Source organism: Triturus cristatus, chromosome 7 (genome assembly GCF_964204655.1).
Source record: "Triturus cristatus chromosome 7, aTriCri1.1, whole genome shotgun sequence".
In the NCBI taxonomy this organism is placed as follows: Eukaryota; Metazoa; Chordata; class Amphibia; order Caudata; family Salamandridae; genus Triturus; species Triturus cristatus.
In genome coordinates, this window is record NC_140590.1 from 1101547795 (window position 1) to 1101564822 (window position 17028).

Consider the following 17028-nt stretch of genomic DNA (forward strand, 5'->3'; position numbering starts at 1 on the left):
AGGGTTCATAATCCACAGCTAGGCACATTGCAAAAAAGGGTTGGTTTTCAGTGGAAAAATGTGATATGTATATGTTGCATTTTGGGCCGTTTTCTGCCACGGGCTCTAGGCCTACCCACACAAGTGAGGTACCAATTTTATCGGGAGAATGTGTGTAATGTGGGGTGTGTGGAAGTTTGCAGATCCATGCCGATTCCAGAACTTTCTATCACAGAAAACTTTGTTTTTGTTTTTACAAAGTTTGAGATTTGCAAGGGATTCCGGGTAACAGAACCTGGTGAAATTCACACAAGTCACCCCATATTGGATTTCCCTGGGTGGCTAGTTTTCAAAAATATAAAGATTTGCTTGGTTTCCCTAGGTGCTGGCTGAGTTAGGCTTCAAAATCCACAGCTAGGCACATAGCCAAAAAAGAGTTCACTCGAAATATGTGATGTGTCCACGTTGCATTTTGGCTGTTTCCTGCCGCGGGCACCTTGCCTACCCACTCAAGTGAGGTCCCATTTTTATTGAGAGACTTTGGGGAATGTGAGGTGCATGGAATTTTGTGGATCCATGCAGATTTCAGAACTTGCCATCACAGAAATGTGAAGAAAATGTGCTATATTTGACAAAGTTTGAGCTCTGAAAGGGATTCTGGGTATTATATCCTGGTGAGAGCCACAAAAGTCAACCCATCCTGGATTCCTCCTAGTGTCTAGTTTTAAAAAATGTACAGGGTTGATAGGTTTGCCTAGGTGCCGGCAGCTCTAGGGTACACATTTCACAGAAAACAGAGCTTGAGAAATTCTAAAACATTTTGGAATTTCAATTTTTCTGGCAATTTGTTAAGTGACATATCTTGTTTTCCGTTGCTTAGCTTTTGAAGATGGGATGCTCAATTTGAATCCTAAAACCAGCTCTCAGAAAAAGGAAACAGATTTCACAAAAAGAAATTGTAGAATTCAAAGCCAACCCAAAGTGATGCTGGTACACTGCCTTGGGATGCCACTGGAGCAAGAATTGCTGGGGGCATCAATGAGTTGGTGCTGTCATCAGAATGCCTACCAGAAATGAAGTCCAGCTGGTTCCCACTCTGTGCTAGCAATGAAACAGTTTTCATTTGTGTATGTAGGTGAGATAAGAAATGCAAACTAAGCTCCTGTATATTGTTATCCAGGTTGCATCTTGCTCCTGTATTCTTAAGGTAAACAGGCATTGCTTGTCATTGTCACGTGATCTGCATTTTTGCTAAGTTGCAATAGCCCCCAGAGAACTTGCCTGACGGCCTTTAAGGCAACACACTGGATTCCCTTCCAGGTCATTAATTTCAGCCTGCAGCACATATAGACAAGCAGTGGTGAGGTTTCCAGGGGCCCTAATGAAAGTAAGAAAATGGCACCCCTCATCCCCTGGCTTTGTGGTAAGAATTGAGATGCCCCTGTCATTAATTGTGGTAGCTCAAGCCCATCAAATCTAAAGGCCTTGGTTCAACTGCATAAGCTGCACTATTGATACCTACACAACTGTGGACAAGGATATTCACCACAGCACATCTCTTACTACTTCTCTTATTAAATAACTATTTCACATTACCACTACTTAGTTTTGTAAAGAATGCAAGGCCTGATTCACAAAGTTAAACTTGCACTCTTGTGTAAGTTTAAGTTTGTTTAAAATTCCCAAAACTATATTTTAGTCATACGTTTATGAGTGCGGAGACTCCACATTCGGGGCGGAGAACTCCACACATAAAAAGATAAGACACACATTCATTTTATGTGCTGAGTTCTCTGCCCTGACTGTGGAGCCCCACCACGTGTAAACTTATGAATAAAATGCATTTTTATGAACTTCAAACAAGCGTAAAGTTACACAAGATGTGTAAGTTTACTTTTGTGAATCAGGACCAAGGTATATAGACCCCTACAATCTACATTCTATAAGGTAATGTAAATACATTACATCCAAAGTCAAAATAGGAAGCAAGTGTGGACCAAAAGATGTGAAGAGGAAGCCAAATGGGAAGCAGCAGCGCCCTTGAATAAGGCTCCCAAAGTAAAACAGATGTAAATGGGTCGAAAGAAAACTGTCATTTACATGGTGCTGATGATATATTAAAGAAGAACACACAAGGCATCCTTATGGCATCCATGGTTTCAGCTGTGAGGGAACTGATGTGTGGGAAGGAGGGTGGGAATCTCTAATGTCGGACAGTATGCTTGCATCTATGTCCTGTGCACATGAGATATTCCTCTGCAAAGGGGAACATCATGCAGGCTCAGGAATACAGGATCTAAATCCATGTTTTACCCCCTAACAGTTTGTATACCAAGCACAAATCTGCATATATGTGCCACCTGTGGGGCAGGTGGTGTATAGGTGCAGGGCCTTTGGGTAAATATCTGGGTCAGTGGTGGCAGGTGGGTAGATGGGAGGATGGAGAGCAGGATAGGAGTCATCTTGGGGGAGATTTGTCTGCAATGCCCATCTTGTCCTGCCTTCGAATGGGAGCCTTGTTAGCATCAGGTTTCTGTTTGCAGGGGCGTGGCTTAGGCGCCTTCGGAAATGGCCGCCGTTTACGGGAGCTCTGCGGCGACGTGAGGCAGCGGCATCTTTCCAGGCTTTCTCCGTTTCTCTTGGGATGCGGAAACCGCCTCTAATGCTGTATGAAGTGTTGCTCCATCTAACGCACTTCAACTTTTGGTGAAGGGTGAGCTCAAGGATGTCTTTTGGCTCTATATCGGCTGCAATGTACTAGCGGCCGCCATTTTGTTTCCATTTTTAGCGAGCTCCTCGCGTTTGCTGCCACTTTTACCTCAGGGGACGCTGTTTTAATGGAGGGCCTGCCTTAAAATGTTTTTTTTTACCTCCTTTTTGAACTGTTTTTGTCTGACTTATTATATTGGATTATTTTTCAACCTCGTGGTCACAATTTTTGTCATTTGCTCTCCTCACACTTGCGTCTTCTATATTAGGGAAGTGTCTTATTCGTCATAGCACCAGTCTTCCAGGACTTTATACTGTTGCCACCACGCAGAATTTTTGGAACCGTCAGCAACGTCTCATCCTCTCATGTGTATTTCATAAAGTGGCGTTGTGTACTGGCCTGCCTTTAGTAACTTCATATAGTTATACTGTGCTCTCTAGAACTTCTGCTGAAGATTATTTTTTCTCGATTTAGACCATGGCAGCATCTTGGACTAATCGTAAAGAAGCTTTACAACCTCAGGGTGCATCTTTAGAAGATTTCAATCCCTTTAATCTTCTACAGGAAGGTGCAGAGGATATCCCCAGTGACTCTGTGGCTATAAAGGGCTCCTCTCCCTCCACGTCTCGATTGGGCTCCAAGCAGGGGTCCAAGATACCAGCTTCAGCTCCCTTTACACCTGGAAAGCGAGGGAAAACAAATCCGCCCTCTCCTACTGACTCCTCATCGCCCCTTTCGTTAGAACTTATTCTTGAAGAGATTCGTGCCCTCAAACCGTATATGGAAGAAACCAACCTACGTTTGCAGAGCTTGGAGGATAATTGGTCTCACACTGAGCAGAGGGTTGATGGTCTGGAAAGGCGTGTTGAGTCTGTTCAGGAGGTCGCTGTTCAAGTTCCCCTTCTCCATAAAGAAGTTGAACATCTTAAGCAACAAGTTGAACAGTTAGAAAACCGTAATAGGCATAATAATCTATGCATTTATGGTCTGGCAGAAGGTCTTGAAGGAACTAACGCAATTTCCTATTTTCAATCCTTTCTTCCAACCCTTCTTTGTCTTCCAGCATCTCCGCCATTAAATATTCAACGTGCGCACCGTTTGGGCCAGAGTCCCCGTTCTTCTTCTTCCTCAACAAAACCCAGAGGTGTAATTCTGTATTTCCTAGAATACACAGATCTACTTAAAGTCTTGCAGGCAGCAAAACAGCGAGGAAGGATTTCTTGGAATGGTTCCAATCTATTTTTTGCTCAAGACTATGCCAAAATAACTGCTGAGCGTCGGAAGAAATTTTTCCAGATGAGACCGTCCCTTCGTAACATGAACGCTCGTTATGGCTTATTTCACCCCTGCCTTTTCAAGGTGACTTATAACAACAGAACAACCAACTATGAAGATCCTGCTGTGCTTCAAAGATTTTTGGACTCTTGTAAAGGAGTCTCTATGGACATTTCTAAATCATAAACATGTCATGACTATTTTTGTTTCAAACGTTCCATGTCTGTTATTTGTTTCCCCACAATTGTGAATTTCTTCTGTCTCAGTCATATTGTAAGTTTTGGTGTTATCGTAATTTTTCCCATTAACTATTACCTTCTTTTTTCCTTTTTACTAGGTCGTGGTTTCTTTGCTCCCTTACTCTCAGTGTTCTCATTTCGCCTGGATGATGTTCTTTCTGTGTGCCTCTCATCCTGCGTTCTCCCGCCCGGTGTTTGGCCTTTCCTATGTGGCTCCACCTACCCCAGAATTTTCGTTCTTTTGTGGTATGTTTTTCTAGTATTGTACTGTTTTATCGATTGCTAATTTTGTTTTGTCTGTCTTGTTTTTTCTTGTTATCCTCACTTCTTCCTTCTTTCTCTCCCCACTTTTCGGTTTCATCTCAATCTCCAAATTTTCTTTATGCTTCTTTTTTCTATCATCTTCTCTCTCTCCCTCATTATTCTCTCTATTCTATGATTTTATATCTCTCTCACTGTTATTTCTCTACAATCCAGCTTTCTTCTTCATATTTTATTGAATATTTCACACTGTTTTTGCTTTTAAACATGGCGCATTTTTTAAAGAAATGTTGTGATTAATTTTCTATAAGATTTAAATGTTGTTAAATATTATAACTTGGAATGTTAAAGGTTTGGGTTCTCCTATCAAACGTCAGCGAGTTCTGTCACATGTTGCAAACCTAAAAGGAGACATTGCTTTACTACAGGAAATTCATATACCAGTTACTGAAGTAGCTAAGTTAAGATGGAATTGGGTAGGCCATGTTTTTGCATCACCAGGTTCAGGTAAACGCAATGGCGTTGCTATTCTCTGTCATAAACGTTTGGATTTCCAGCTCATACGACAGGATAACGATTCTGAGGGTAGATGGGTTGTTATTTCCTTATTGATTAATAAGATTCCCATTACAATTTTTAATATTTATGCTCCCACTACTCAAGATAAGCTGTTTTGGCCCCAAATCCTTTCCCTTTTAATGCAATGCAATGATGAATATTTGGTTTTCGGTAGTGACTGTAATATGATCATAGACCCCTTTATTGACAGGAATTCCAATTCCAGATTCGTCCCTTCCCTCATGCATTCTCAATTTACTTCCACTATCTCTCAAAGGTCTCTTGTGGACTCATGGAGGCTCTGTCACCCCACATTACAGGAATACACTTATTATTCAACTGCTCATTCTTCGCAATCCCGATTAGATTACCTTTTTATTTCCAAAGCTCTACTTCAGCATATTGCTCACTCAGACATCGGATCTATTCTAATTTCTGCTCATGCCCCAGCTTCCTTAAGCTTAGATCTACTTCCTCCCGTTAAAGGCACTAGATGCTGGAGATTTAATAATTCCCTTTTATTAGACCCTAAGTTCACACCGGACTTTCTTGATTTTGCTACCTTATTTTTAGTAGAAAATGAATCTCCTCAGGTGTCTCCTCAACTTGTCTGGGACTCCTTTAAAGCTGCCTCTAGGGACTTTATTATCTCCTTTGTTGCTCAAAAGCGGCGTGCAGCCTCTCATTCATCCCTGTCACTTAACTTGCAAATTAAAAAACTAGAACATCTTTATTATCTAACAAAAAGCCAATCTACCTTAGAGGAGCTTATTAACGCCAAACTTTCTTTTAATAAAATTTCTACTAATTCTGCGAATTTATGTTTACTTAAATCCAGTGCTAAATTCTATAGTGCACAAAATAAATCTGGCAACCTTCTTGCTAAATATCTCAAAGTCAAAAAAGAACGTACTAGAATTGAGTCTATTTTATCCTCCTCTAATATTACTCTCCACAAAGACGAGGACATTCTTTTAGAATTCTCCAATTTTTACAAATCGTTATCTGATGACTCACCTATGGTCCAGTGCCAGGATACCCTTGGGGTGACAGTCGCGCTCAACAAGAATCTAATACATACATACATACATACACATATACTCCTGAATCTCAACCCCCTTTATCTGTCATTGATCGATATTTAGCTTCTATTACCCCGCCTCCCCCTTTGGATGTAGATTTCTCTTCTCTAGAAAGTGATATATCCACTAAAGACATTATCAAAGCTATTCAATCACTTAAAAAAGGGAAAGCTCCCGGACCTGATGGTTTTACTATAGAATTTTATACTCATTTTTCTAACTTACTTGTTCCCAAATTGCATAAACTATTCTTGTTTTTTATATCTTCCCAGAGGTCTGAGGGTTCATTTCAGGAGGCTTTGATTTGTCTCCTCCCTAAAGAGAATAAGGACCATACTTTATGCAAAAATTACAGGCCTTTTTCCTTAATCAATCTGGATTATAAGATTTTTGCGAAGATTCTTGCGCTCCGTCTAAACAATATTTTACCACAATTAATAGGTAGAGAACAATGTGGATTCATTAAGGGTCGTCACCTCTCTGATAACACTCGTCTCTTTTTCAACGTACACAGTAAATCCCACTGCCATGGTTTCTCATTAGCAGCTGTTGCTTTGGATGCTGAAAAAGCTTTTGACAGGGTCAATTGGCAGTTTATTTTTTCAACACTTTCTTGGTTTGGTTTTGGCCCTAAATTCCGTTCCTATATTTCACTTCTTTACTCTTTTCCAAGGTCATTTATTTTAGCTAATGGCCTTGTTTCCTCTTCATTCCCACTTCCCAGAGGTGTTAGGCAAGGATGTCCCCTTTCTCCTCTTTTATTTATTTTGGCTTTAGTACCTTTCTTATCCAAAATCCGAACTAACAAAAATATTACTGTTTTTTTTAATGGCGATAAGCATCTAAAACTCTGGGCATATGCCGATGACATACTTTTATTTATTTCTAATCCTCAGACCTCTCTACCGGCTTTTCTTTCAGAGGTCTCTACTTTTTCTTCAGTTTCAGGATACAAACTCAATGTAGACAAATGTGAAATTCTACCGTTAAATAAATATTGTTTTCATGCTGATTTTGTGTCTTCTTCTTTTCACTGGAGCCCTACTAAGATTAAATATTTAGGCCTATGGTTTACTCATTCTATTAAAGATACTGTATCACTCAATCTTAAGAACCTCCAGTCAACTTTATTTAATTCTACATCCCAATGGCATCCTTTATTTTTATCTTGGTGGGGTAGGCTAGATTCTGTAAAAATGATGTTGGTTCCTATAATTTTATTTTGCGTCATAACATACTTCCTTCTTTCTTAAGAACTCCTCTTCATTACTATCACAGAATGCGACGGACTCATTATCTTTACCTTTGTGGGTAGACATTGAATCTTATCTCATTCACCCTCTTTCTTTTGAGGAATTTTTCTCCATATCCAATACCCCTCAAAAATTTTCTCTCCCTATTCTTAAACATTCTCGCAAAATTCTTCACCCTCTTATGCTGGATGGTCTAGATGACCGAGATCGCTTTCTACAATCCCCAATTTGGTATAATAACCACATTAAGTTTAAAAATAGGACTCTTTTTTGGAAAGATTGGTTCAATCTTGGTCTTAAGTGGACTCATCAACTCTTTCTAGGTGATACTTGTATCCCTTTTCAACAATGCAAATGCGATATTCACTTCCCTCTTCTTATCATTCTAAATATACATTATTAACCCTAGCTGCTCAAAGTTCTTATGATAAGCTTATGGCTTCTTCCACGCAGATTAACCCTTCTTCTGTACAAATTTCGTTTTTGAAATTATCCACTTCAGCTTCTCAAATGTATAATAAATTGAGAACCATTGGTCACAATTGTGATAAGTCCATTGTAGAATTCAGCTGGGAGTCTGACTTAGGCACATCCTTCTCCGTGTCAGTGTGGGATAAAATTTGGATCAAAATAAGGAAGTCTTCTAGGGCAGCAACTATTACTCAAACGTTATTCTTCATATATAATAGACTTTTAATCACTCCGGCCAAATTGCATCAGATTAACCCTCTCATTTCCTCTACCTGCTGGTCCTGTCCAGCTCCTGTTGCAGATCTTAAACATATGTTATTTACATGTCCAGTTATACACCAGTTTTGGTTTACAGTATGGCGTCAAATTAACAACATTTATCACACGCATATCCTTTCTTCTTTTTCTCATATTTTTCTAGGTAGTGTTGCGGAAGTTTGGTCCTCTTCCACTTCCCTTAATACCCTTATCATTGACTTGCTTCTTGCTGTTGCCTTTCAACAAATTACTAAATCATGGAAAAATGCTTCAAATGTCTCTTTTCAAGCCTGGTGGTATGGTGTTTGTTATAATCACAGATTGGATAGAGCTTATGTTCACCCGATTACTCTTGCCATTAAGCGTGACTTGTTATGGTTACCTGTGACTAATTTTCTAAATATGTCTGCTCAATCAATACCGTCCCATATTCCAAGTATAGAAGAAGTTTCCAAACCTCCTTAGAGTATTGTTAATTAACTATTATTACAGTCTGTTCTTATTATCAATATAGGATTGGATTTGTAGCAGTGAGTTGAATATTTTATATAAGTTATATTTGTATATTATTTTAGTTGTATCAATATAAGATATGTTTATTTCCTGCTTTTACCTCCCTTCCTGCCTATTTTCTTTTCTTTGTTGTCTACAACATATTTTCCATTTTCCTATTATTATATAATGTATTGTATTACTGATGTATCCTAAGCTCCTACCCAATAACATTTTCTTTAAACTCAAAAAAAAAGGTTTCTGTTTGCAGCACTCAGCTGTTCCTGCAGACTGGGGAGGGTGGCATAGGCACAGCATTTAGGGAGTAGATAGTCTTGTGTCAGGCTTGGGCTCTGCCACTGCACGAGGCACATGTTAGGGAAGACATTGTTCATCCCTGGGCTTTGGCAGTACCTGGGAATGTTGCTGAAGGGGATGGAGGATTTGGTGCAGGGGATATATGAGGGAAAGGAGCATGCGTGTTGATTTATCAAAATGCTAGGGATAGCAGAAGTGACATCACATCCCCTTTGCTCTTAATGAAATCACAGGAAGTGACATTATATGACCCTTGACCCTGATTATTTCCAGGAAGACATGTCATGTGATACTAACATCACAACACGTGACCTCGTGGAAGTGCCATTATAATTGGATTATTAGTTTAACAGAATAACGATAAATGTCTATTTTAGATACCACCTATATTTATGATGCTGATGGCTTGATCTATCTTTGAAAGTTCTGGGGCATGATACTAGCCCTAACTTAGAGCGAGCGAGGAAAGTGAATAATGCAGTCCGTTTCTAGCAGGCTTCTCCCTCTTAGAACATTTTGAAAAGCATAGGTAAAACCACGCTTTTTTAAAAACAATTTCCACATAAGTTTGCTAAAATGCCATAGGTGCAGAAAGGGCCCATACAAAATATTCAAATTCTTTCATTGTTGGCAAATCCCAAATATAGTATGGGTGCCCCCTATAAGTAAAAAATGACCTCCATTGTGCCCAGGCCAGCATTTTGTCATTGATGCCCCATATTCAATGACTACCCCCCTTATATAAAAAATAACATAAAATATGCCAGTGCTAAAATTAAGTAATGTATGCCGTCCAAATACCATAGATAACCCTTATGTAAAAAAAGTCCTCAGTATGTCAGAACCAGCTTTTGTCACCCTTCCATATGTCAGGTTGTCCACCATTATGCCAAATGTCCCCTCAGTGTGCTAGTACCAGCATTATGCAACTGGTGTACATATGCCAAGCATTTCCTCAAGTATGCTAGTACTTTTCAATGGATGCCCCAGTGCCATGAATCATTTCTAGTACCAGCAAATTTTCCATTCGTGCCCTTTATACCAAGAATTACCCCCACAGTGTGCCAGTGGAAGTATTTTGTCAAGGGTGTCTGCCACGCTACGAATTGCTGCAAGTGTGCTAGGAACAGTATTTTGCCTTGTCTTCCACACTCATTCGCACGTTCATACCCATTCTCTCACTTACACTCATTCATCCTCACGCACCCTCTCTTACACTCCTTTACCCTCATTTTTATTTATGGTCACTCACTTGTATTACATTTTAATCTCACTCTTTCTCTCTCACTCATACAGTCAGGGGCAGGTATATGATCTTTTGTGTCAGGATTGTGACACAAATATAGAACAAATTGTTGGGGAGGATGTATTATCCAACAGAATCCTGGATTTGTGATGGGTAATATCCCAAAGTAACACAATGTTACGCTTCTTTGCATTATTTTGCATCAAGAGGGCATTGAAATAGGTTTGACACAAACCCTTATCTATAAACAGACAGGAACTTGCACCAAACACGTATTCCTCCTTGAGGCAGTTTTAAGAAGGAGAAATATTTTATATGTGCTACACTGTACAGCATACATACAAAGTGTGACAAGCCTTAAAGCATAGTTTTGTACTGGAAGGGTCACCTTTCAGTATAAAACCTATGTTTCAGAGAACACACACCCATGCATTTTGGTGCAAGGGTGTGTGTGTTGGAGAGTAAAAAGGCACCATATCTCAATAGATAGGGCACAATTTTTCTCTCACCCTTTGACGCAAGGCATCGAGAAACTCTGGTGCAGAGTTGCCTTTTGTCAAAGAATAGTAAATCTGGCCATCAGTTTCACCTAATCAATGATTTTCACTCATATTTACTCACACTCACATGCTTACACATCCACACGCACTTACACATACACACGCACTCTCACACAAACTATCTCCCTTAAGAATACTCTCATTCGCAAGCACTCACACAACATACATTTAAAACCATTTTGCACTTCCCACAGCTACCACCAAAGGTCCAGAGTGTGCACCATTTTTTATTAAACTAATAGTAAATAATAGAATATTATTAACTATTAATGGACAGAAAATAAGGAATGTAGGAATTCTTGCCACTGACTTTGTCACGTCTGAGGCCAGGGATCACAAAGACAGTGCCAGGAGTTGCAAGTGGCAAGCCAGGAGTTGCAGTTGCTACCCATGGTGACCCCTAAATGACATCTATTGAGAGGAGGCAGGAGGGAGCATGACTAGTTCCCGTACTATTGCAGTAGATGTGTGGACCTATTTGTTGCTATTGCTAGCAGACAGAGACCTGCCACGTCTCTCTTCTCCAGGTGCCTCCTGTCTTATTTTAAACTCACCCTGAGTTTGCAAATCGAGGATTACTAGGTCCCGTATTGGTGGCACCAGTAATTTCCCAGTCCAAACTACTAGAATACTCATACGGCCCAGAGCAGTATAGCACCCCCCTCCCAAAGGATATTCCTCCAGTGCACCTGTCGTGAAGGCCAATCAGGTACTTATCCCCGCACCCATCCCCAAACACTTGCAGGAATACTTCAGGTTGTCAAAAAAGTAATAAATATTTCATTTCCAAAAATGTAGGTCAACAGTTTAAAAGTAGAAGAATGTTTTTTAAAATAAAATTTTAATTAAAATTTCATACCAATAAACTGAGACATTCATTGATTTTACCGAGGAGGTCACCGACAACAGGTATCTCCAGACCACCAATTAATTGAGAAGACACATCTAGAATAACAGAGAGGGAAAACACATAATTAGCGCAATCACAAACAGAAATCCGTTTTACAAATAACAATGAAGAATGTGTTTCCTTCTGTGGTTTCCTCTTTCTCACCTGTAATTACCACATGTCTTATTCGAGGTGCCAAAATGACTGCAATGTTTCATGAGTGAGAATGTGTTTTACATTTGGGGCCCTGTGTTGAAGTGCTGTGTATTCTTCATAAGTGGCGGCTCTGTGGGGTGCTGTACATGGGTCTGGTTGTTCTATGTGTCTGGGGCCTGAAGATGTGTCTGTCCACCTTGCATGTAATGCTTCTAAAGGGTGACCAATGCATGAAAGGTTTTAGGAAGATTTTAGGGCAGAGATTACGAAGGGGGGGGGGGGTAACAAATGTATTTGGCACCGTCATTCCATGTAAAATGTTTTTAATGTAAAGGAGGCTTGAAATTATAATCTGCGTTTCACTAAATTTGCTGTTTATTATGCAGCCCACACCATTGGATGATTTTGAAATAATCAAAAATGGAGCATTACAATGATTAATATACTTAGATGGGGCAACTCACAATTGCGTAAAAAGACATAATGTACTATGGGAGAATACATTAGGAAAAATATCAACCTTGCCATTTCGTCTTACTCAGGGCTCTTTGGGCGATTGGATTTGTGCTTGAGGAGACGGGCTAGAAAGGCGCCACCTGCTGGGGCTGCTTTGCTGGAGTGATTAATGATGGAGGTGAGGAGAAGGAGGAGGAGCCGTGGCAAAAACGTGTCCCAAAGTTCTCCAATAGGAGAGCGACAGTGCCCAGTTACCATTGAAGGACATGCCTCAAGGAAGGTCAATAAAATGCCTATAGTAGTGATTGCATGCCTTGGCACCCCAAACTAAACGAGGTGTGTAATGCGTCCCACCCTAGATAGCACATGCTACATAGGCTAAACACTATTGTTGCTAGTGGCAAACCCAGGAATCGGAGTTTTCATGATTCTGTTGCCTCGTGCTTGACCCTGATATGTTGGCATTGCTCTTCAATTCTGGCCGCCTAACACACTTTAACCACTCCTAAGGAAGTTGTAACGAAAATGCTTTCTGTTTGTTACTCTGACGACCCGTCAGCAACTATTTTAAGGCTGTCGAAAGAAAAAGAAATTGCAATCTATCTACGTGTTTTTATTATGGCAGCAATCACATTTGTTTGTTGTGTGTTTTTATCAGTCAATTGCAGCTCCTGCTTAATGACGTAACTGGTTGCACGTTCTACAATATAATCCTCCTTTTTATCTTCTAATATTTAACTTTCCATTCAAGGCAAACCTATTGTTACTAATTTGCATATTCACTTGTATACCATTACATTTTCCATCAGGCCCCATATGTGTCCTCTCCAGCACTTTAACCATCTGTAAAGGTACCTCGAAAAAGTCTTCCTATCGGCTCAACCAGTACCTCATGTTTGGCCTCCATGAGAACCTAGGATGTAGCTACCGAGATACCTCCTCCACAGCAAACCCTCTGAGCTTTCCACTGTCTTTCATTTCAAACCTGTTAGCTGGCCTCAGACATAGTTTTGGTGACTTCCAGGAATAGACTGCCAACCTGCCTCATGATTTTTATTTGCTTGGGCTTGTGGGAAGCTATCTTGCTTACATTGTTGCTTATTTCTTAAATGAAGCGTATTGTATGTTTTCTTGGCGACTCTTGATTACAATCGGTTTGCTGGAAAGTCCTGAAGCAATCAATGTATCTCTGGATCATAAAAAGTCTAATCGTTTTAGCGTGTGCTTGGCAAACGCCTAAAAGAGTGATTGAGAAGGAATGATTCCAGAGTGGATTTTGAAACTAGATTTAGAATACTGTCATCAATTTTGTTTACCAAATTGTTAAAAAAAATCACTTGAGAATGTTCAGCAAACGTATAAAGAGAGGGTTAAATAACAATGCACTTTCACAATCCCCACCCTAACTCTCACCCTCCTGCCACACTCCCCTATCAGTTATGATAACGTAAAGTCCAGAGGGTATGGAACATTAAACACGAGAACTCCAACATGTAAAGAAACATATAAGAGAAGAAACTAACGAGCTTCCTATTTACTTTTAAAAATAAAGCCATCAAGCAAACATGGTATGTCTGTATGTGTTTGTTGGGAAAAATAAAGAAAGAAGGGTCGGATTTATTGATCATTATAAATAAGAATATAAGAAGCAGTGGCTTATTATGAAACGAAGGAGAAGTAAAAGTAAATCTTGGATGACTCGATGTAATCATGACACTGCAATTACTGGAATAACCACCCTTGTGAGGGAGTTGAAAGCCGTTGCCACAACACGGGACACCAGTTCCTCACAAAGTATAATTTTAAGGTGAAAAGCGCCCGTGTCAGCACAAGTTGCTTCAACGCTCTTGCAGCACTAATACTCTGTGTGTCACAGAAGTGACAGCTAGGAGCTGGAGGCTATAAGGAAAGTAATGTGTCAAAAAACAACTAAGAAAAAGCGTGTGTCATTGGGTTAAACAGGAGGACCGGCTGGCCTTCCAGAAACGGAGCATTTCTCTCAGCAGGGGCCTCTGCACTAAGAAGTGACAGACAACCTGGTTTCCGCCCCACAGCAGAGGTATAATAGCCGCCCCAACAAAAGGTGCCTCAAATAGTGTCCGTAAAGAGTGTGATGCGAGCCTAAGGCTTCGAATGAGGAGAGTGAAGTAGTATTATGGTCCTTCTTGAAATACTCGGGGAACTTCCAACAATGAGTCAGTTCTGAGCTGAAGTTGGACCTCTGCAGTTGGTATTCAGTTATAGTGGTGTATAGACTGCTCCAAGCAGACATTGTATATATTATTCTAACTGTGGGGCTCTCGATGACCCCCGCTTTCACAGATATTATTGAGTCCTGGAGGTGTGCTTAAGAATTTTATAGAAGTTATTTTTTTTAAATACAGTTCCATTCAAAACCACATTCTCTCACCCCACTCCCTGAGCATAGAATGGACACTCACCAAGGGGGCAGCTGACTGCCACCAACAGAAAAGCGAGAGCGATCTTCATGGCTGAGAGATGGCTGGGTATCGAGATGCGATCTGGAGTACACAAGGTTCAATCTCAAGGTGTCTCTCTCAGCCCAGAGCTCCTCTCTTTATACTGGAAGCGACCAGTCAGTCTCCTCCCAGCAGGTCTGATGTCAGGTCACGTGACAATTGAACCAGTTTGATTCTTGGCCGTGGCATCAATCAATGTTGACTCAACAGGTGCCACCTTCCTTCTCATGTTCCATCTAAAGGGAGGAGCTAAAAACTCTAATTGTCAGGTCTCTGTTTTTTGTTCTAAAGAACAGGACACGTAAGCCTAGGCGGACATTTATATTTACACCAACAAACGATCTCCTTTGCATGTTGTTTAATTTTCTTCTTTTTTGCAATTTTCTTTATATCATCATTGCAGTGGGAAGGATGCATAACCATGGTTTACCGGGCTAAACACTATCCCTGATTGCAAAGGTTCTACAAGTTTGCACTTTCGGAAGTGCACACCCCCTGGGACTTGAAATCTTAATGCAGAGCTTCAGAAAAGAAGACAGTACAGTGAGGTTTTTTTGTTGCATATTTATATAGCGCCAACTTGACCCGAAGGTATTGGAGCGCTTTACATGAGCACCGTATTCACATTACACATTCAGGCACGGGGAGATTAAGTGATTTGCCCAGAATCACAGGATGTGGACGCGACCCCGAGGCTCGAACCCTGGTTTCCAGCACCAAGGTCGGCAGTCTAGCCGACGGACCACATCCTCTCTCCAAGTGAGTGCACGCCATGCATGGCCAAACCAAAGTCAAAAAAAATATTCAGGCTTTAGTTCCTAAAATGGTGTAAGTCAGCTTGCTGTCACCCTCATGCAAAAGGATCTTCAATCACCTTCAGGAGCCAAGTAAAAACCACTCTAATTGTTAAGTTTCTCTATCAAATGTTTGCCAGTAAAGAAAACCTACTAGTGTTTTTTTGCATTCCTTGGGAATTATGTGGTTAGCTGGTTTATTCCCTTGCACCCGATGTGCTACACATGTCTAAATAGACCTTGCTGGCAATTTAACATCTTCTCCTTTCCCTATTCAATTGCACTCCATGCCAAAGTTACAAATTCTAGAAAGCAATATCGGGAAAGGCAAAGAGAGCCAAAGAGGGAGGGAAGGAAGAGGATGAGTTATGGAGGGCGTTTGTTCCCCTTCAATGTGCTGTTCTCCTATAGACCCGGGCTTTAGGATCTGCCTTAGAAGATTAAGCTTTTCTTCTAGTTTTGGCTTTAGAGGGAAGGAACCTTTTCACTGGACTTTTAGCTTGATATTACAACTATCGAAACAGAAACTCTAAACAAAATGTTCACATTCCAAAATTAACAGTGTCATGTCTTTTAACTTCTTGGCAGTGCAGAATACTAAGTCTGCGACTATAGGGAAGGTGTAACGCGCAAGGACAATTGAATGACTTTATTCCTGTGCTTTAGCTAACAGCTCTATTAAAAATAATGGAAAAGACAATACATGTTCTTGGAGGTCAACAGTTTCTCGGTGCTTTTAGTGGTACTGGGTGCACACAGGCAATGAAGTAATGCAGAAATTTTGATTTCTCATCTCCCATTTCATCTCTCCCTACCAAATAAATGACCACACTCTCTCTTCTAGTCCTGGGTCAAGCCAATCAGACCTCTCTGGATCCCAGCTCTGCAGAGGTTTGTGCATCCAGATCTAGTTTCTCAATCTGCATGCCTCTTTTTAACAGTCTTATGTCTCCCCTCATGGTAAGTCACTGTTCACAATATCTTTGAACTAAGTAACTCTGCCCACTACTGTACCACACACCTCTGCAAGGGCTTCAGTCTTTCCCAGAGTGTCCTCCATCTTTTCATTGGAGAGATTCAAACTTGGAAGAAGGCTGTGCCTACATTGATTTTCTCAACATTACTTATCCTAGCATTGCTTTTAATAGTCTTTTTGCATAGGAGTTTTCCGGGAATATATCCAGATGACCTATTTTTTTCCTCATGACTGCATCTCCTTTTGAGTTTTCCTGCATGTCCTTTTTGTTTGTCATATGTAGCTCAGAATAATCTGTTATCAAATCTTGACCCTCCTAGTTTGCTCATTTCCCAGGAGTCCATGGACTGGTAAAGCAGTCTAAACGTTGAGTTTTCTTCCCAAACATATGTGCCCAAGCTCGTTGGTGTGTTTTTGTGTTGTAGCTTTTGTAGGTGGTGATTTCTTTCATGCTTGCATGTTGTGTGGCCTTCTTGGCTCTAGCAATGGAGTCTGGTCATTCTAGTTCTGATGGCTAGCCTGTTTTTCGTAAGCAGAGGGGCAGAAGTAGCAAACTTGTTGGCACTGTTTTTATT

General features: G+C 40.5%; 1 protein-coding gene across 1 annotated transcript in view; it reads right to left on the reverse strand.

Annotated features, from left to right (window-relative positions):
- Nucleotides 1–14759, reverse strand: part of LOC146811157 (uncharacterized) — a 209535-nt gene extending 194776 nt beyond the window's left edge. The window contains exons 1-2 of the mRNA XM_085618219.1: nucleotides 14645–14759; nucleotides 11562–11647 (exon numbers count right to left, since the gene is read on the reverse strand). Coding sequence (XP_085474345.1) covers nucleotides 11562–11647; nucleotides 14645–14693 — 135 coding nt within the window. The 5' untranslated portion in view covers nucleotides 14694–14759. The remainder of the gene's footprint in view (nucleotides 1–11561; nucleotides 11648–14644) is intronic.
- Nucleotides 14760–17028: the final 2269 nt, after the last annotated feature.